Source organism: Crocodylus siamensis, chromosome 5, assembly GCF_052110815.1.
Source record: "Crocodylus siamensis isolate JL-2025a chromosome 5, ASM5211081v1, whole genome shotgun sequence".
NCBI classification, from domain to species: domain Eukaryota; kingdom Metazoa; phylum Chordata; order Crocodylia; family Crocodylidae; genus Crocodylus; species Crocodylus siamensis.
Genome location: NC_143399.1, coordinates 9,383,519 through 9,405,591, shown reverse-complemented (window position 1 = coordinate 9,405,591; position 22,073 = coordinate 9,383,519). Strand labels below are relative to the sequence as shown.

The following is a 22,073-nucleotide window of genomic DNA, read 5'->3' as shown; positions in this document are numbered from 1 at the left end:
GAGAATGAGTCTTATATTGAGGGCAGGCGATGCCAAATATATAAAAGCGTTTCAGTTTATTGAATCGCTAATTTAATGAAGGGTGGAAGTACAGCAAGAACATCACGTTTCTGAAAATGCCAAGTTAGTCATCATTGAATACTGCTATGTTCTGCTCTGGATATGACAACTTGCAGTCGTAACATCTACAACAAAATTAGCATAATGAGAAAGTAGTGCTTTAATTTTTACTTTTTTTTTTCTTTTTTTTTTAAATGAAGCTTAACACTCTAACACAAATCTTATTAAATGCCAGATTTTGATCCACAGGGGTGAACAAAATCTTACAATACACATGTGGATTAAGTTATTTGCTCACTGAGGAAGCATGACCAAGTCATTAGAGTAAAACCAACATACTAGGGCCAACTATTTTCATGGTACTGATTGAAAAACTAAACCAGAGCAGGCAAAAACAACAGGGGGAACATTTTAGATCAATGATGCTCAACCTCTGGCCTGCAGGCCACAAACTTCTGGGATCCTTTGATCCTAGCTGACTTCCAAGGGGCTGGACTCAATCTTCTGAGGTCCCGCCCAGCCCTAGTGTCTGAACAGCTGGCCTGTGCGTCTCCCCACAGGTCCAGAAATTTGGTGGAACGGTGCTAGTTTTTAACTGCTGCCCCCTGCTGCCAAACTTCCAGACCCATGGGGATCCCTGTGGGCCAAATGATGGGGGCCCTGCACCCTAGACTGTACCAGTGCATGAGGTCACTCCATGGCCAGTGCCAGCATACTGCATTGCACCTGTGGACTGATCCTGTGCATGGGATCCAGCCTCATACCACTCACCCAGTCCATAGGACGAGAAAGTTGAGCATCACTGTCCTAGGTCAGTGATTTTCAAGTCACAGAACACTTTCTTATCACTTATTCTGCTGTGGAACCCCTAACCCTGGCTCTGTCAAGCAACCTGACCCAGCAGTGGCAGTGCACCGCCTCCCAGCCTGCTCCACTATTACCCTTTGCAGAATCCTTGATGACCTATCCCAGAACACAGTTTGAAAACCAGTGGCCTAGGTTATCAACTGTAGGCCCTTGCTATGACAGATAAGGATGTCATAATGCTCTTTTGACAGCTGAATCAAGCTGCATTCTAAGAGTAGTTAGACTTCGTCTTCACACTCTTTATACATTTCCAGGCTAAGTTTATCCACGAATAGCTTACACCCAAGAAAAGTAGGGCTGGAAGGGACCTCTGGAGGTTATCTAGTCGCTCCTGTGGCAGAATCGTCTCTATCCAAGCCATCCCATACAAATACATGTCTAACCTTTTACCAACACTATACCGTCAACCCTGACACACAACTACAAGACGTAATATCCTAACTTGCCATAGGTAAAGCTAGGGGGGGGGGGACAATGCTACATCCCCAACACTGCCCTTTAGCTTCAGTAACTTAAGCATTTCTCTCCCCACTTTATTCCCTCATTGCACTGTAAATTTGTAAAGGGAAAAATCACATCCCTTCTCAGCTTTTATTCTGCTAGACTAGCCAAGCCAAGCCCTTTTGGTTCTCTCCCTCTCAAGAGAGACCTGCCACTCCCCTGATCATCATTGTAGCTAGAGTTGCCAACACTCCAGGGTTGCCCTGGGAGTCTCCAGGAATTAGATACATATCTCCAAGAGACTGCTGAGAGTCACCTGGGAGATAAGTGATAGGGCATTTATTAAAATGAATATTAAAATGTTGAATCTGATGTATACAGTAGTCCAGTGGGTTTTTAAAATGTAAGTCATGTGCATTTGCCTTTGATGTAAAGTCTACGCACTATAATTAATATCATTACATCATGTAATGAAACATCCCGGAATAGACCCGAACAGAGCCGGCAACCCTCACACTAGCCCTTAGAAGTATTCTGGATGGAATGGGTACATCTTTCTTCAACGTGCATGACCAAAATTTTACACAGCATTACAGATGAATAGGGACCTACCGAATTCATGGCAGAAGCATGCTGCACAGCAGCTCCTTTAATCTTGCAGGTTCCCCCACACACCTCCCTCATTGCTGACTAGCTGAGGGGCCCCAGTGGCCCTGCTGCTTTCCAACCGGGAAGCAAGAAACAGTGCCACATTTAAAACTGTGGTTTTTGCCTCCCTGCCAATCAGGAGCAAGTGGCAGGGCTCCTCCACAAAAAGTCAGCAGGGGGAGGCATGTGGGGAACCTGAAAGATTAAAGGAGTTGCTGTACAGCCCACTTCCGCTGAGAATTCAGGAATTCCCTACAGATGAAGTTGCACATGTAAGACAGACCTCACCTGTATGAAAGAATTAGTGGCCCTCATCTCTTTTAGATGAAACCGATACATCCCAGGCCCTTGTTACAGTCGCATCACCTTGAAAGATCAGTTATCCACTGATGCACCCTGGTCTCTCTCATCCTCTGTCATTTCTATATGATACAGAAATTCTTACACATAAGGAAAGAAAATCTCCATATTATACATGATTCTGTATTATTGTGCAGATGCTAATTAATGGCCAAATGGGAATAAATGGTAGACTGAATTTTATTTTCTGCGTAGGTTAAGATGCACTGAGGCTAGATATCAGCAGGTGCTACTTCACTGTCAGGGTAGTTAGGATCTGGAACCAACTTCCAGGAGAAGTGGTGCTGGCTCCTACCCTGGGGGTCTTTAACAGGAGGCTGGATGAACATCTTGCCAGGGTTGTTTGACCCCAATACTCTTTCCTGCCATGGCAGGGGGTCGGACTTGATGATCTGCTCAGATCTCTTCCAACCCTACCAACTATGAAACTATGAGAACAAAGAGCAGGCATTTCGGTTCACTGAATATGTGTTAATTCCCAAAATAAATAAAGGCTGCAATCCATTTCCTAAATGGCCTGGGGTGGATCCAGAAGGGGGGGGGGAGGCTGGGTGGCAGTGCGCTTGCATCCCCATTTCAATGGTGCAGGCCCTTATGCAGTGAGCTTTCCGAGTTCACTGGCATGTCAGTGCAGGCTGCTGCTAGAGTCCTACAGATGTTATGAGCTCTCTGACCTCATCGGTGTGGCCTCTGGCCAGTCCCTGCTTTCACACAGACCCACAACCTAGGGGTGAGTACAACCACTGCTCATCCCCATTCTTCCCCAGCTGCCAAATTCAGCATGTGTGGGGAGGAGGAGTAAGGGGAAAAGCAATTGGGGGTGGTGCTTACCCTTGGGCTCCACAGCTACATGAAGGCAGGGGCCCTGGCCAGAACTGGTATTAAATCAGCTGGTGAACTCAAACCTCACAGCACATACACTACACAGCCAAAGTGGGTGTTCACACTCCCCTGGTCTGTGCTGGATCTACCCAGGAGCCCTAAATGCTAGAAGACCAGCGCTTCCTTAACATCCCATCAAGATCTGAGGTGAGCTGAGCCGAGGGGACCGCCTGCAAGTCCAATCTATATGCCAAGTTTGTTTGGCAAAAATGCACGGGAGGATGTTCCTGTAGTCACCCTTCAGTATTCAGAACTCCCTTCCCCCTGAGGCCCAGAGTCCATGCCTGGACACTTTCTGAAAGCATTGTTTGGGCAAGCTTTTAAAGAGGCAGGGATAAGTTTGGGGGTCCTGTTTTATCATCATTTACTAATTTTATTGTCATTTTATCCGTTTTTATGACTCATTTTATTTTTAAGCTTTTTTAAGGGAGGGTGGCAATCAAATAGTTTAGCTAGGAGTGCCACTGGGGCCCAACAAGTAGTAATGTGGTATACTGCAAGCATAAGAAGCAAGGGAGGTAGAAGAAAAGTCGTAAGATTAAGTGCTTCAATTTTTTCTATGGATCTTGGAATCTCAGTTTGATGGTTCATAATTATGACTAAACTCCACCTAGTGGTATGTAAAATCATGCCATCCTTCATAAAAATAAATAAGTGAATTTAATGAAGTTTTATGAAAAGACTGTTTGCTGTTTATAAAAAAGGAATTATAAAGTCCGAAACAAGAACATATTAAATGGGTGCTTATCTTGCTGGGATCCTATGAAACCAGCTGACTTCCTGCCCTTTGGACAGGGGGCTGGACTCGATCTCCTGAGGTCCCTTCCAGCCCTGAAGTCTATGATGTCTAAATTGTAACAATGCACCAGATTTGATATTTAGAAGAATCAAGCAAAAAAAAAAAAAAAAAAGTATCCAGAACTAAGCATCTCCAAAGTCCCTATAGGCACTTCTGAAACAGAAGTGCTCAGCAAAACTATCTTCAGAATTTCAAAAACAGCTCCATACATCTGCTGCACTGATTAGCCATATTATTATTTATGGCACTGTCTCTAATCCATGCTCTCTCTTCAAAACCATTGAAATAAAAGGTTTCTAGAAAATACATATTGAATTCATACCTTAAATGATAAATATTATAAAAACATGCAAAAAAGAAGAAGTTCTACTGACTAAAATGTTAAGCATCACTAAATTCCTTTTTATGAAGTTTTTGGTTTTGAAGCCACAGTTCTTTTTTTCTTTCGACTCACTGTAACAGTTGAGACAATGTTTTAAACCATAATACTGACTTAAGTGTTTCTTGCAGGTAAGAGGGAAAGAAAAAATTAAAAGACTGTTTACTCACACTATTAACAACCAGACAATTAGTGTGTAACAATCTAGCATTGCCACTGGAAGCAGCAGGGGAGCACCAATCATGTTAGGAAGGTTGATAAGTAGCAAAATCAAGCGGCCACAGCAGTAGCTGGAAAGAAGCAGAGTGGATGAACAGAAGTCTTGGAGCAGGAAAAAGCAGCTGAAAAAGGGGAGACCTGAAGCTGAGAAACAGTTGCATAACATTTTTTTCCTCTTGTCCATCTAAAACAAAAAATAAGAAAGTCCCTGCAACTTGCAAATGATTTTTATACCAGTCTGTGACCGATCTGTGATGCCTTGTGTTTTTCAACCACATGAAGCCATTTGTCAACATTTTTACAATATGTATAAAAAATTATTTATGTTGGTTATGCAGAATCTTGCTTTTGTTCACCCTTATGAAATTGGCAAATCATGCTCTTAGGATATAGGATTGATGCAACAAAGCAGCAATAACGCTATCTACAGAAATATGCAACGTTACAAAACATTAAGTGTTTTCCATTTTATTAAGCTCCCTTTTATTAATTGGCTTTATTACCTTCAGGGCAGAGACCCAGTGCTTCGTAAGTAAGGAGCTCATTAACTGAAAAACAGTCATGAAGTTCAATAACATCCACATCTGTAGGTTTCACCCCTGCCTTTGAAAAACACTTTCGTGCTGCTTCTTTAGTCATATCATAGCCAACCTACAAGAAAATATGAGTTGAAGTGTAACTGGAAGGAACAAAGCTAACATGTTATGATTTACAGCTCAATGGGATACATGCACATTCTCTTACTATGAACTAAATACATTGTATAAACAAGCAGCGTTTTAAGTCAGTGGTTGGTAACCTATGGCCTGCAGGCTGGTTCTGTCCCCCTGAGTGATTATATCCAGCCTGCAAAGTCCAGATATCTGTTGTGATTCTACAGTGGGTGGGTTTGAACGTGCTGTGGCAGCAGCTGGATCAGAAGTGGTAGCCAGCCAAAATAACAGAGCTTTGTCCAAGGCAGGCTGCCACTTCTGCTTCTACATGTTTGCCAACTCCTGCTTGAAGTAATGGCAATCTATTTTAATTGAATTAGATGTGCCCAATATACAAGACTTGGATATTCATTACAAAGTTTGCATGAAGGAAAAAAAACAAAAAAAACTTAGGGCACGGACAAATAGAAGCATTCTGAATTTCCCTTCATCTCTCCTGCCTTTAAAACGATGTTCCAAAGTGTGGAGGTCATTTATTAAGAGCTTCAGTCTTTTTCTGAAGTGCTTCTTTGGCCATGAAGTTCTGCACTCCCACTGGTTGAAGCACTTCAAACAACATGTCTGTCTGTCTATGGCCTCAAGATTCAACACTAGAAAAAATGTAAGGTTTTTTTCCCCCAATGGTGGATCTTTTCTATTTCTTCTCCTTAGTGTAAAGGCCAACTGAGCATAAACTCAACTGGAGCAAACAGAACTGCAAGTTTCCAAGGAGTGATATGTGGTATAAAAACTGGGGAGCAGCAGGAAATGCAAAAACGTTAAACTTACCAGCGTAATGCAACTCTTTTCCTCAAATGTACTTGAAAGGTCAGTGACCATCTCCTGGGCCACAATTTCCACTGCTTTTGACTGCAACCCATACTTTCTCACAAAGTCTTCACTGCCCAAAATTGCAGCGGCGGCTCCATCAGATGTTGGGCTGATTGTAAGGAAAAATATTTTTTTCATCACTGCACAACAATAACACTTTTTCATGCAAAGGCAGTGCTGTCACTACCAAGAGCCAAGTTAACCCTTCCCTGACCCTGCAGCAGCCAAATTCAGCGTTTTGGATCCTCCGTCACCATATACAGCTGTGGCAGTTGCAAGGCCATGAAAAAGTGACATCTCTCTTTTCAGCATCTTGTCCCTGCTCTGTATCGCCAGAGGCTCAAGCCTCCCTATTTCCATTCTTGCACCCCAGGACAGAAACTCTACCAAATATGCCTTGCGGGGGGCAGGGGAAATCAGAGCAGGACTCAGGGATGGGATGGGACTTAACTTTTGCCCAAAATGTTGGCCACCACTGTTGTAGACAGCTAATGGGAGCACAGTTAGATTCCAAAGTAAATAGTGGAGCTCAAAGATGTTAAAGCACTCAGTTGGTTTAGGTATTTAACCTCCGTGCAAACAACCGGTGTTAGAATGTAAGCAGTAGGCAACAAATTTAAACGGGAGCGTGTTTAGCAGTGAAGCAAGTGATAGATACACTCTGAAAAAGCATAAGTAAAGCACAATGTATCAAATTATAGTTCAAGCAAAAGAGCTGAATTTTGCTATAAACCATTACTTGGCTACACTCAAGATCAAAAGCCTACATCTTTTAATCCACAGGCAATTTTTTTTTCAACATTTATTTCTACATAATATTAAAACCCTGCTTTACTGAAGTCCTTTTCTTACCAACACTGTAAAAGTGTCAAGAATTCATAAACTTGGCGAGACTTCAACACTTCATCCAAACTGTACTCCTTTTGGAACTGGGAATACCTAGGAAAAAAAAGTGCACGCAAGCTCTATTTTTGCATAATCATCACCAGTAGCCACATCAATCATAGATGTAGGCACTGTAAAATTACAGTACAATAGCAGAACAAAAGAAGGCACTGAATATTGAATACATAAGTGATGATAATTTCACTGTCCAGAATATAAAAGCATCTAGTTTATTGTATAGCTTTGGTTTTTACTATTATGCAAACACTTTCCCCAAAATTTTTGCCCCGCCATCATTACTAAGACACAGGACTGCACTTACGGGTTATTAGCTGAATGCTTATGATTCTTCCAAGCAATTTTTGCAAATTGTGCTAATGTTGTTCCTGAAAGTGGGGGGAAAATTAAAGTGAAGCTGTAGTGAGGTACAATAACTTTACCCCAACCAAACTATTAACAAGAGCTGGGAATGTTGCAGTTCAAATTCTTATAGCTCTAGTATATACACCTCTGCATTAATACTTCCCCTTCCCCCCAAACAAAAATCTGGTCAGTAAATTGTTTCAATTACTAGATAAAAGAAAAATTTAAAATTGGTTTATCTAATAAAAAGTTCTACTTGGATAAACAACATCTGTGTTGCATCAGTAACAGAGCAAATAAAAATATAAGTGAGGCTACTGGGAATTAGATGAGCAATCTTCAACAGACATGTTCATACTTTAAAATGTAGCATTTATCCATTGCACAATAATGACTTTGAAATATTAGCTTCTCAGTTTAAATACCAGATGCCCAGTAGTTTGGCTGACAGTATATATGCTGCCAAGCAGGAGACTAAATTTTAGATGCAAATTCCCTTGGCTGATTAGAGTCAAAGGAACAGCAATGATGGTACCTTAAATACACATTTAAAAACTAGATTAAGACATAACATTTCATGTGAAATAGTTGCAGTTCATATACAACCTCCTGCCTTATGCCAGGTGCAAAAACAAAGAAGCAAGGAAATGAAGTGTTATGTCACCTTAAAGTACATACCCTAGTTAATACAAACCTTACCACTACCACAGCTACTGTAGGTCATAAAGTAGTAGTTCCCAACCTTTTTTTCCTGCTGTGACCCGCTGCTGGGAGCAGAGTGTGGCAGCAGCAGCCCGAGGGCAGGGGTGCACCTGGCACATGGCACAGCTCGTCGTTTGTGCACAGCACCACTGGCATTGCCCCCACGACCCTCATTTGGGTCGTGACCCAAGGCTGGGAACTGCTGCCATAAAGTATACACCACAGCCTTAACTGTCTACTCCAACAATTTTTTGTTTATGTAATAACCCTTTATCAAACTACAACTTCCAAACTCTAGTAGTTGTGGATATTTGGAGCAGTAACACTGCTCTTAGTGAAAGGAAAGCATGGAATGCTACTTCTATTTATAAACTAGCATCCCAATACCCACATTTCTCTCTCTAATGCGACTTCCCCCCATAAACGCAACCAATACCGTATTTCTCCATATGTTCTTTTCCAGCATTTCCAAACATCTGAGGTGCTAATGGAGCTGTTGCTAAGCCGTATTTGTTTATCATTACTTCCACATGTTTGTCTAGTGGATTGGTCCTGTCCTTTTGCTAAAAATAAAATGAAACAAATAATAATTATAATATAAAAAAAATCCAAAACAGCTGTATATTTAGCAGCTGGCAAATTAAAAGTGGATTAGTCTTTTTTTTTTTTTTTTATAAACCCAACAGAATTCCCATAAAAGTGTCATGGACTACAAGCAAAACAATATTTATTTTAACAGTTTAATTATACATTATGCTGACATTGCTAGAGAACCTTGATCAAATACAATAACCTTTCGACATGAGGAAGGACAAGCAGGCATATGATACCCAACATACAGCTACTGCAAGTGTTTGCGTACAGCAGGAGTGGGCAAAATATGGTTACTGGATGTAGCCCACCAAGGGATTTTGTCCAGTCCATGGTGGGTCCCTTGGCCCTGCCCAGCCTAGGTGCAGGGGGCAGCCCATGCTGTGATGCATGCAGCCAGTCCCACCACCACCAGGCACACAGTTGGGCTGGGGTGGTGTGGCGTGGCAGTCAGAATTGCTTCCCAGCAGCCCTGGCACTGGCAGCTCCTTCTGGCAGCGACCACTGCCAGATCCAGCCCTGCTGTCCAGGCACCGCGGCCCATCTGCCCCACCCTACACCTACTGCTAGGGGCAGGACCTGTGCAGGAAAAAAAACGCACGGCCAGGCAGATGGGATGGGGCTGCAGGCAGGCAGGGAGTAGTGTCTGGGAGCAGGATGGGCGAACAGGGGCTGGGATCAGGGGGCAAGATCACGGAGACATGAAAGCGTGTCCCTGCTGCCCATTTGTCCCTGGAACGGGCACTGGTTCCAAGGGCAAAGGCATGCTGGGAGTGGATTGCAGCTCAGTGTAAAGCAGAGCCACTTAGGGAGTTTTGGTGTGCCATTGTGGGTGAGAAGGGTGTCGTTCCTCCCCCCTCAAAAAGGTGCTTACCCAGCCTACCAGCTCACCAAAACGCCTTAAAAGTGGCCCTTGGGCCAAATAACTGCCCACCCCTGCTGTACAGGTTGCACAGAGATTTTGTTAATGTTTCAGTCCTTATTTTGAAGAAATGCTTTCACTCTTTTTATTCCATAGAATATCAGAAAATGAGGGTTAGAAGGGACCTGAGGAGGTCATCTAGTCCAACCCCCTACTCAAAGCAGGACCAGCCCCAACCCGATGTTGCCTACCCAGTGCTGTATTGAAGGGAAGAATCACTTCGCTTGACCTGCTGGCAACACACCTACCAATGCAGCCCAGGATGCCATCAGCCTTCCTGGCAACAAGGGCACACTGCTGGCTCATATTCAACTTATTGTCCACCATCACCCCCAGATCCTTTTCTGCAGATCTGCTGCCCAGCCAGTCAGCCCCCAGGCTTGTCCTTGCTGAACCTCATGAGCTTCCTGTTGGCCCAATCCTCCAATTAGTTTAGGTCACTCTGAATCCTAAACCTACCCTTCAGTGCATCTACTACTCCCCCCAGCTTGGTGTCATCTGCAGACTTGCTGAGGCTGCACTCTATGCCATCTTCCAAGTCATTGATGAAGACATTGAACAAAAATCAACACCATGTCAGACCCCTGAGGCACTCCACTCGATACCAGCTGCCAAGCAGACATTGAGCCAGTGACTGCTACCCTCTGAGGCTCCAGCCAGTTTTCTATCTACCTTATAGTCCATTCATCCAGCCCACACTTCCTTAGCTTTTCCTGTGAGAACATTGTGGGAGACCATATCAAACGCCTTGCTAAAAATCAAGGTACACCACATCTACCGGTCTCCCCGCATCCACATAGTCAGTCACCTCATCATACAGGGCAATCAAGACGGTCAGGTATGAGTTGTCCTGGGAGAATCCATGCTGACTGTTCCTAATCATCTTCTCCTCCAAGTGCTTAGAAATGGATTCCTTGAGGATCTGCACCATGATTTTTCCGGGAATCAAGGCATGGCTGACTGGTGTGTAGTTCCCTGGATCCTCCTTTTACTCTTTCTTAAATATAAGCACTATATTTGCCCTTTTCATGCAGGACCTCTCCTGATTGCCATGAGTTTTCATAGATGATGGCCAGTGGCTCTGCAATTACATCAGCCAACTCCCTCGGTACTCTCGCGTGCATCCTATCCAGCCCCATGGACTCGTATACGTCCGGCTTTTCTAAACAGTTCCTAACCTGTTCTTTTGCCACTGTTGGCTGCTCACCTCCTACCCAAACTGTGCTACCCAGTGCAATAGTCTGGGAGCTGACCATGCCTGTGAAGACTGAGGTGAAAAAGGCATTGACTACTTCAGCCTCTTCTGCATCCTCTGCCACAAGGTTACCTCCCCCATTCAGTAAGGTACCCCCGCTTTCCCTGATCCTCCTATTGCTACCAACATACTTTTAGAAACCCTCGTTACCTTTCACATCCACTGCTAGTTGCAACTACAGTTGTGCTTTGGCCTTCCTGACTTCATCCCTGCATGTCCGAACAATTCTTTTATACTCCTCTCTAGTTATTTGTGTAAGTTTCCACTTCTTATAAGCTTCCTTTTAATGACTTAGTTTACTGAAGAGTCCCCTGCTAAGCCACGTGGTCTTCTGCCACACTTGCGAGTCTTCCTGTGCATCAGGATGGTTTGTTCCTGAGGTCTCAGTAAGGCTTCCTTAAATTACAGCCAGCTCTCCTGGACTCCTGTCCCCCTCAGTTTGGCTTCCCAGGGGATCCTGCCCATGGAGTTTCCCAACCAGAAGAAGAACAAATCTAAGTCTGAAGTCCAGGGTCCTTACTCTGCTGCTCCCCATCCTTCCTTTCCTCAGGATCCTGAGCTTAATCATCTCATGGTTGCTGCTACCCAAGTTCCCATCCACTACTACATTCCCCACCAATTCTTCCACTTACAAGCAGCAGGTCAAGAAGAGCATAGCCCCTAGCTGGCTGCTCCAGCACCTGCACCAGAAAGTTGTCCCCAATGCTTTCCAAGAACTTCCTGGATTGCCTGTGCACTGCTGTATTGCCCTCCTAGCAGATGTTAGGAGGACTGAAGTCCCCCCATAAGAACCAGGGCCTGTGGCCAGGAAACTAGCACTAGCTGTTTGAAGAAAGCCTCATCTACCACTTTCTCCTGGTCTGGTGGTATATAGCAGACCCCCACAACATCAACCTTGTTGATCTTCCCTCTGACCCCAACCCAGACTGTCTAGAGACCCAACTCCAGTTCCATACTGGAACGCTGATGGCTTTTCTACATAAAGTGCAACCCCTCCTCTTCACCCCTACCCATGCTTCCTGAATAGTTTGTACCCATCCATGACAGTGCTCCAGTTATGCAAGCTCCCACCAAGTCCGTTATTCCAATCATGACATAGTTCTGTGACTGTGGAAGGACTTCCCATTCTTCCTGCTCGTTTCCCAGGCTCCATGCATTTGTGTACAGGAACCTGAGGTAATCAGTCGACTACCCCGACCTCTCAGAAAGCATAAGAGCACCTCCTCTCTTGCCCTGTCCTGCTTGCTCTTTCTCCAGGTCACCCACTTCCCCAGGGCTTTGCTTTCCATCCACCAGTGAACCTAGTTTCAAGCCCTCCTCACTAAGTTAGCGGGCCTGTCTGTGAAGATGCTCTTCTCTCTCTTCGTCATGTGGAGCCCATTAATCCTCCTTCTTGCAACAACATCCCATCTCATCATGAAAACCTAAATTTAATACTGATGATGAAGCGAGTATTACCACATTCATGTGTCAGAGGCATAAAGGCCAGAAAACCAGTGACAGGTAGAACAGTCAATGTCAATACAACTGTGGGTGCCCAAAGGAGGGCCATGAGGGCATTCATAGATGATGTGGTCAGCCATCTGAATTTGAGCACAACTGCAACCAGCATTGTTGGAGAGGTGCCAAGAATGCATGCCCACCTCAGAACAGGCACTGGACAGTTTGAGACGGTTAAGAGCAGTCCAGGCCCTGCAGGGCAGCTGTCAGCCTGAGGAGCAGAAGCTGGCATCAGGGATGAAATTCTTTAACCACTATCCTTGTGCAGCATATTGCCTGCTCCACTGATGGGAGGTCCCTGCAGTGGGTAACATGCCATCTGTGGATCTGATGAGCTTATTGGCCTGAGTGGAGAACGGGTTCTGAGACTTCAGGTGATAGCTGGTTTTCTGTAGTGGTGCGCTAATAAGACTTCCTGGGATGATACCGATAGGCGATTTTTAATGAGCCATATTAGGCAATACCAATCCAATTGCCGATACACAGCCCGGAAGCTTGGAGAGCAGCACCTGGGTGGTAAGTCTGCTGTGGGGGGTGTGATCAAGACCCCAGCGGTGAGGGAGCGAGTAGGGCTAGGGCTAGGGCTGGGCATGGGATGAGTGGCTCGTTGGGGGTGTGTGGGAAGGGTAGGGCAGCTCCTGCTGCTACACACACCCCAGGGGAGCCATGTGCCCCCGGGATCTGTGCATGGGGCAAGGCTGGGCTGCCACTGCAGGCTTGGGCCAGAGGGTGGCAGCAGACTCTTACCAGTGGGGGGCTGGGCCAGGGCTGCACCACAGCCCACCCCAGCCCTACCAGCCGGACATTGCTTTCCAAGCTGCCAGGCTGGCAACGTGCATGCTGCAACTGCATATGGTATTTATCGGCATCATTAAATCGGCCACATAAACCAATGTCAACTTTTCTTTTAATCGGTGCCAATACAATATGGACTGATGTACTGGTGTACCTCTAATTTTCTAACTTGTAGCTGTTAGGCTGAAGTGCAGATAATGGTCTGGGTCTTCGGCTTTGAGGCCTAAAACCAGGGTAGTGGAGATGTGCAAGCAGGTGTACCGCCTCCACACAGCCACTCTAGAAGAAGCCAGTAGGAGGGCAGAGGACTTTCTGGAGGCAGAACTTAAGTGTCAGGACCTCTGGGGAAGTCAGTCATTAAGTGGTAAGGGAAAGCCCAGTGGATGCAGAGTTGTAACAGGTTGCCAGATAGCCTGGCTCGGTATGGCTTAAATCAGTCCTTGAGCTTTTTAATCTGGTCCCAACAGTCTTTCTCTGGGCTCAGAAACACTGGCTGCAATGCCCTGGGCTCTTTTGCTCCTCAGGGCTCAGCCAAAAGAAACACACTCCAAATTCAAAATTTCAAGCCCTGGGTCAATCCATAACACAGAACACAACAAGAAAATACAGATAGTCCACAATGAACACCCACAAGCAGAGGTTAGTTCTTATCTTTTCTTTGGCAAGACCTGCCTCTCCCTGCAAACAAGTCCACCTCCAGGTCCTCCTACCCACTTCCTCTTCCCATCTCCTTTATTTCTGAGCCAGCCAGCCAACTTCTCATTACTGATTAACTGAGCCACCTGTGGCCCTCAAAGTGGGTGGTCTATTGCCAGCTGGCTAATTGCTCCAGGCTGCCAGACTGCAACCTGTTCAAGAGGGACAATCAGAAGACCTGGATTCTCATTTGGGAAATCATTTCAACTGCTCTGCGCTTCAAAATTACTAGCTGTAAGTTTTCTGCACCTCACATCAATCCTTCCTTTAACATAACGAGCTAAGGAGGACAGTTGGGGAAGCACTGAGGTCCCAGCAGGGATGGAGCCAGGTGTCTAAGGAGAGTGGTCGCTCCTTAAGGAAACAATCCTCCGAGCCCAAAGGAAGGTAATCCCAACGAGGATCAAAGGGAGCAGGAGGGCAAGCAAGCCTCCATGACTCACCAAAAGCATCTGGAAATGTCTCCTTGCTAAAAGGGTGGCGTACAGCCAATGGAAAGAAGGGGACATCACCAGGGACAACTATACTGCAGTCGCTCGGGGATGTGGCGGGGCGGTCAGGAAGGCCAAGGCAGAGATGGAATTAGGGCTAGCTTCCCAGATTAAGGACAATAAGAAGAAGTCCTTCTTTAAATACATAGAGGGTTAAAAGAAGATTCCGGGTAATGTGAGGCCCCTGCAGGACACGTTGGGAAATTTGGTCGTTACACCAGACAGCAAAGCTAACATGTTTAATGATTTCTTTGCCTCCGTCTTCCTAAGTAGGGATCAGAACCAAAGGTTAGTGAGGAACTAGTTAGGGAACTTCTGGAGGGACTGGACGTATTCAAGTCAGCCGGTCTGGATGATCTCCACCCTAGAGTTCTAAAGGAATTGGCCGAGGTCACTGCAGGACCCCTGGCACGGCTTTACGAGCACTCGTGGTGCTCTGGTGTGGTGCCGGAGGACTGGAAGAGGGCCAATATGGTTCCCATCTTCAAAAAAGGGGAAGAAGGAGGACCCGGGAAACTATAGGCCAGTTAGTCTTACCTCAGTCCTAGGCAAGCTGTTTGAGAAAATTATTCTGGCACACATCCACGAGGGGCCAGCTGGGGACTGCATGCTTAGGGGCAACCAACACAGGTTCATCAGTGGCAGGTCCTGTCAGACCAACCTGGTGGCCTTTTACGATCAGATCACCAAATCCTTAGGTGCAGGGGTATCAGTGGACATAGTCTTCCTGGACTTTCGGAAGGCTTTCAACACTGTCTCTCACCCCGTTCTCATCAAGAAACTGGGGGACTGTGGTGTCAACACCCACACAGTCAAATGGGTTGTCAACTGGCTGGAGGGCTGCACCCAGAGGGTGGTAGTGGATGGGTCCTTCTCAACCTGGAAGGACATGGGCAGTAGGGTTCTGCAGGGCTTGGTCCTCAGGCCCGCACTGTTCAACATCTTCATCAGTGACTTGGATGAGGGGGTAAAAAGCACCCTGTTCAAATTTGCTGATGACACTAAGATGGTGGGGGGATGTGGGCATGCTAGAAGGAAACAGACTACAATCGGACCTAGACAGGTTACAAAAGTGGGCGGACGAGAATAGGATGGGATTCAACACAGACAAATGCAAAGTGATGCACCTGGGGAGGAACAACCGGCACCATACCTACAGGTTAGGGGAACTCCCTTCTCGTCAGTACAGAGGCGGAAAAGGATCTTGGAGTCATCATTGACTCCAAGATCCGGCAGTGTGGGGAGGCAGTTAGGAAGGCCAACTGCACCTTGTCATGCATCCACAGATGCATCTCTGTTCCCCCCCCCCAAGCACTGCCAGGAGTGACCAGGAATAACGGTCACAAGCTGGCAGAGGGTAGATTTAGGCTGGATATCAGGAGGCGCTACTTCACCATCAGGGCAGCTAGGATCTGGAACCAGCTTCCAAGAGAAGTGGTGCAGGCTCCTACCCTGGGGGTTTTTAAGAGGAGGCTGGATGATCACCTTGCTGGGGTCATTTGACCCCAGTACTCTTTCCTGCCATGGCAGGGGGTTGGACTAGATGATCTACTCAGGTCCCTTCCGACCCTAGAAACTATAAATTTAGGTCATGTACTGTCAATAGGTATGAATTTCTGAACATAAGTTTTCCAGTAACAGAATCTATTGGGATATTCAATTTCTCATTGTACAATAAAAAGATATGCAAATATTGTATATTTTGATACTTAGTCTTTAAATTTGCATTTGTACATCTTTAGCTAACAGATAGATGTGAGGGGACCTGAAGCTCTCATTTATTTTAAAAACAGGATTGTATTTTATACAGCAAGTTGTATAAAATGCTTGAGACACTTACCATAATATTCAATGGCCCCTTCTCCATCTTCTCAAAGCCAAGAGCCAGAGCACAATTTGCCAGACCTTAAAATAATACAGTATATTTAAAAAAAACACCACATTTTTATTAATATGAATTTTTGCATAAGAAAACACACAAAGATTGGTATCATGTTCCTTCTTTCTTTTCTTCACTTCTGAATTTATTTTTTTTTGGTAAGAAAGAGAGATGAGAGAGACCTGCCTCAAGGAGCAGAGAAATGGAACAGAAACTTTCATCTCTCATCTGAGGGTAAGGTAGTGTACACTTTTAAATGCAGAGTTCCCTTCCCTTTCCCTCAGCAAAGAGAAGGAGTTTAGACTGACACTATACAAAACTGAAAAAAAGGGCATTAAAACAATCTCAATAGAAATCCCTCCATATGCAGGTTCAGGACATCATGAGAGAGCTAACCTCACTAGGCTTCAGTCCTTCAGGAAGTTTTTCTAGCAAAACTGGAAATCAATCTGATACTCGTGTTGGGAGGGGGAAGAAACCCCTGGCCTAAGTATCCTTCCCAGTCAGAGGGAAGCAGAGAATGTATAGAAACAGAATACATACAATTTTTAAATCTCCTTTACCCTACTGACCCCAAGAGAGATTCACAAAATTAATTAAGCATGTGTATTACATTGTTAATTAAATTCTAGACAAGAAAATAATTAAATTAATTCTAAACAAAAATACTCACCTCCCTGAATCAGTTGCCGGGCCATGAACAGAGCAGTGGATCCAGTGGAACAGTTGTTGTTGACATTAATGATAGGGATGCCAGTTAATCCCAAACTGTGATAGATAGCCCGTTGCCCACAGGTTGAGTCACCTTTATGGAAAGACACAATTAGAAGGTGCAGAATCACATGAGCTTCATGATAAAAAATTCCCTACCATGTTCACACGATATTCTACTTAAGTAGATTTAAAACATTTCTAAAATCTTTGTAGAGGTTTCTCCAATTCACCTTATCACCACAAGTAAACTGAGGGGATTTTTTTTTTTTTAAATCACTTTTATCCCCATACTCAGTCAGTCCATTCATTATTGCCAGGTTGCAAACATGTTCCTAAAATATTCTGTATTAGAATCTATCTTCCAGATATTTATGTTCATAGCATTATAGAAGTTTGTCTCAGATGTATAATTTGCAATATGTTACTTGGCCCAGAAGTTAAATACAATTAGGATGGACACACTAAAAGGAAGAGGAGTGCATGCTCTTTGAACAACCCTTCACAAACATAAATATCTGGAAGACAGATTCACAAAGAATACAAATTCTCACAAAACCCTAACCACAACAGGCCATGAAGTATAACTTCCTACAACTGACTAAGATTTCATAGACATCAGGGCTGGAAGGGACCTCGGGAGATCGAGTCCAGCCCCCTGCCCAAAGGGCAGGAAGTCAGCTGGGGTCATAGGATCCCAGCAAGATAAGCATCCAATTTACTCTTGAAGGTGTTCAATGTAGGTGCTTGAACCACCTCCGCTAGCAGACTGTTCCAGACCTTGGGGGCTCGGACAGTAAAGAAATTCTTCCTTATGTCCAGCCTGAAACGGTCTTGCAGGAGCTTGTGACCGTTCGACCTCGTCATCCCGTGGGGCGCTCTGGTGAATCAGTGCTCATTTAAAAAAATATGAACTTCTCAGCTCTTCAGTCTTCTACAGAAGATTAAGCATGTGTATAGACCCACTGAAGTCAGTGGGACACCTCATATACATGAAATTAAGCACACAGATGCTAGCAAACTAGAACTCTAGCCAGAAAGCATTACTTACCATAAACATAACCCACACATGCTTGCTCCACTGCTGAATAAGGAATACCTGCATCAGCTAAAGCCTTCTTGCCTAGAAAGATTTAAATAAAAACAGCTGTAAAACTTGAGTAGAAAATGAATGTGATAAAGGTGTCTCAAACAAAGTTTACAGAATAACAATTTGAGAATTTAAATCAAGTGCAAGTGTATTATGTATTTTCAGGACCAGGACTTCTTATATTAGGGCATTCATTACACAAGGCTAAAGAAGTTCTATGGTATTGCTATTGGCTGTAGCTCTTATTTCTTGGAAAAAAAAGCTTAGATGCAACCCCCAAAAATAAGTTATAGGATTCAAAAGAAAGAGTCAGGTCATAAAATTAAACCTTGGCAACTCATTACTATACCAGAAATCTACAGATGATTTTATTATAAGTAATGTAACAGGGACCCTATGGTTCCTGTTACTGAAAGGAAAAGGGGAGCAAAATGAGCTCAGGCAGCCAAGAGGGGAGCTAGCTACAGAGCAATAGGCAGCCAGAGCTCTTTAAAACAAGCTGACAGCAATAACTTAACAAGCAAGTAACCAAGGCAAGCAGCAAGAGAACAACTGCACAGCTCTGCTGCTGTAGGCCATCCTGCAGGCTGATCAGCAAAGCATGTCAGAGACACCTGCATACTGTCCAGGAAGGGCTGGGCTCTGGGGCATATAAAGCTCAGGCCAGAGCAGACAGTCTGGCCCTGAAAGCTGAAGGGAAAGAAGCTCTGAAGAGAGTTACCTGCTAATGATGGACTGTGAATATGCTTTGCTGAGAGACAGCAAGTAAAGGAGCTGGGGAGCTAGCAGCGGACTAAGGCCCAAAGCTGGATAGAAGGTTTTGGTATACAGCCAAGGGGGTTAAATGTTTAGTTATAGCCAGAGAGCTTATGGTGTTGGTTTGAGTTTAACCAGTGGTTTGGGTGGGACTAGAAAGGGATTGTTTGGAGGCCTCGTTAGTCCCTGAGAGGCACGTGACTGCCGTGAGCCCTGACAGGGGTAAAGCTCAAGGTACAAGTTGGGGATAAGTGGCCCACAGCCCAGGAAGGTAACAATTGGGGCCAGAAGGCCCATAAGCCTAAGAAGGGGCAGGAAAAGGGCTAGCAAACCCACAGCCCTAGAGAGGCAGAGATTGGGGCCAAAAGCCCATAGCCCAAGAGGGGCTGGAACAAGGCTAGCGAGCCCAAAGAGGGGCAGAGCTTGGGGTCAGAGGCCCACAAGCCCCAGAGGGTTGGCAACAGGACTAGAGAGCCCACAGCTCAAAAAAGGGTAGAGTCTAAAGCCAGAGGGCTCACAGCCTGGGCATGGCTGAGATAACAGTCCCCAAAAGGGCAAAGAAAAGGCAGGAGCCTGAAGAGACAGATCCGGTATAATGGCTCTAGGCCAAGGGAACCAGCCAGAGTAGTGCGGGCAGAGGCCAGGATGGCCAAGGCCCTGACAAGGGGGTGGAGGCCTAAGGCAGCCTGATAATGTACAGCAGGGGTTGGCAACCCCTGGCACGCATGCCAAGCATGCCGCGTGAAGCCATTTTGCTTGGCATGCCATGGCCAGCCCTGGCTCCAGGTAGCTGCTGCCAGCGATGGAGCCCAGGCTGCTCCCAGCAGGGCTTGCAGCCTCCCAGCTGCCCACTGGGAGCAGCCCAGGATCCCGGCTGGCAGCAGCTCCCCAGAGCCAGGGCTGGCTGCAGCCAGGAGGCTCCGGCATCAGCTCCACACCGGCGTGTGCAGGCGTGCCATGAGGGGCTTGAGGTAGTGTAACCCCAGTCGCTCCCCAGCACAGAGGTGATGAGCCTGGCCAGCTGTTTGTAGCCAGCCCGGGCTTTGGGCAACAGCAGCAAACAGAGGGCAGGCTGCAAATAGCTGCACCGGGCTGCACAGCTCCGGCATCAGTTCCATACTGGCAGCAATTGCGTGCTTACCTTGGGGTGGACAGCAGGGCAGCGCATCCCACCCCAAAATGCCCATGCAGTTGCTGCCAGCACAGAGCTGATGCCAGAGTTAGCTGTGGAGCCTGGTGCAGCTATTTGCAGCCTGCCTGATGCTTGCTACCACTGCCCAGAGCCCAGGCTGGCTATAAACAGCTGTGCTGGGCTCATCGCCTCCATGCCGGGAGCCGGGGAGAGACTGGGGCTGTGCTGCCTCAGGCCCCTCCCTCCAAGACGCACCTGCACGTGCTGGTATGGAGCTGATGCCAGAGCCCGACACAGATGTTTGGAGCCTCCTGGCTGCAGGTGGCCCCAGATCTGGGGAGCTGCTCCCAGCAGGCAGCTGAGACACTAGAAGCCCTGCTGGGAGCAGCTTGGGCTCCAGCAGCTACCTAGAGCTGAGGTAGCTGCTGGGAGCCACAGAGCCTGGGCTATGGGGCAGAGGCAGTAGGGCTGGGGGGCAGGGGGCACAAGCAGGGCATCCTGCCATGTACCCCTTGTCCTCACTTTGTTTTTCTGCCATGCAAGCACTCTGGCACCTTCCAAGGTAGGCATTGTGGCGTTTTTTGACACTCCGGCCAAAGAACGTTACCTACCCCGGTGTAGACCAAGGCTCCCACTTAAGTGATGATTGGAAATACCATGGCTGTAGGGGAGGTTCAGAAGCTGTAATTACCCCTTAAGGTGATAAGTAGTGACACTGGTGTTCACAAGTGAGATCTTGCTTGGGGAGCATTGCAGCAAGCTGCTTTTTCTAAAAATATCTTTTCAAAGTGTGGCAGGTCAAAAGAAAGAGATGTCCTCTTGCTTCCTTTGGGCAATTGGCTAAGAGGGTATTACAGCCACCCCTGGAGTAGGACCCTGTTACAGTAAAATAAATCTTTTCTAATAAATAAATACTTCTGTAGAAGTGTTAAATTGCTGGTGTAAGGTTTAGAGATGAGACGATAGTGCTGGAATATGACAAATACTTAAGATCTGTAATGTATCCCAAACAGTTTCCCAGTAACATTGTGTTGAAATAGCTAGGTAAATAATACATATTACCTCCATACAGGGGGGAAAAAAAAAAATAGGCCATAGGAATTTCATAATTGTATCACATGAATGATTCAAGTACTTTGGCTGATAATAGGTAGTGCCAAATACCATAGAGAAGAGACAATTTTGCATTAACTGTTATAAAACATGATTGAATTATCAGGAGGAAACTTTATATATTTTTCTATGAAGTTTGATACTCACTCATTTTACCTAATGCACCTACATATTATTCATATAAATTTATAATACATTTTTAATCCTATACCTTTACTACAAAACAAATCAATTATTTCCATGAGTCAGTTATGTACTATATACAACTGTATTTCCTTCCATCAGTTTTAAGTTTTGCTGCATTTTACATGCACTGGTTTTCTCTTTGTCCTTGTATGATGAGAGAGATAATCTACACAACTCAAAATAAGTTTAAGATGTTTTAAAAAAAAAAACAAAACAAAAACCCTTCTTAGTTGTTAAATTACCTGCCTCCTCAGCCATGTCAGGGTAGTCAAAGTTGGCCTGCACCCCAGGTTTTTCAAACTAGCAAACAAAAATAAGATTTGAAATTACTATAAATATACTTATTGAAGATGGTATCCTTAAGCAACATATGAGCACTCAGGGCAGAAGTTCAACACAAGTCTCTGCTCCAAAAAGACAATATGGCATAAGTAAAGCGTAGACCAAAGAGGGAAGCTAAGCTCTAGGGGTGCACCAATAAAGATGTTCTTGGCTGATACCAATAGCCACTGATTAACCAGCCATATCAGCTGATGCCGATCCCATAGCCAATATTTAGTAATAGTGCAGGGTACTTTAAACTACTGACATAAATGAACTTTGTTTGTTTTGCATGCACACGCGCACTGCCTGCCCACTCTGGCCATTGATGAGGAAGGTGGTAACCACCTTATTCCCATACACATTGCCCCCCTTGCCCACAGCTCCTACCTGCAGCTCCACTCCCTGCTCAGCCTGTGCTGCTGTCCCAGGTAGGTGGGGTGGACCCTTGTATGGACAGTGGCACCACATATATTTGAAGCCCCAGAGCATGCCACTGCTTCAGCA

At 45.5% G+C, this 22,073-nt stretch overlaps 1 protein-coding gene across 1 annotated transcript in view; it reads right to left on the bottom strand.

Moving 5' to 3' along the window:
* The window catches only part of SCP2 (sterol carrier protein 2), a 48,567-nt gene that overhangs the window by 25,804 nt on the left and 690 nt on the right, over window positions 1-22,073 (bottom strand). Inside the window, exons 2-10 of the mRNA XM_090047650.1 lie at window positions 21,488-21,545; window positions 18,020-18,091; window positions 16,931-17,062; window positions 16,219-16,283; window positions 8,565-8,691; window positions 7,386-7,449; window positions 7,031-7,117; window positions 6,137-6,287; window positions 5,159-5,306 (exon numbers count right to left, since the gene is read on the bottom strand). Of these exons, the coding sequence (XP_089903776.1) occupies window positions 5,159-5,306; window positions 6,137-6,287; window positions 7,031-7,117; window positions 7,386-7,449; window positions 8,565-8,691; window positions 16,219-16,283; window positions 16,931-17,062; window positions 18,020-18,091; window positions 21,488-21,545 (904 nt within the window). The remainder of the gene's footprint in view (window positions 1-5,158; window positions 5,307-6,136; window positions 6,288-7,030; window positions 7,118-7,385; window positions 7,450-8,564; window positions 8,692-16,218; window positions 16,284-16,930; window positions 17,063-18,019; window positions 18,092-21,487; window positions 21,546-22,073) is intronic.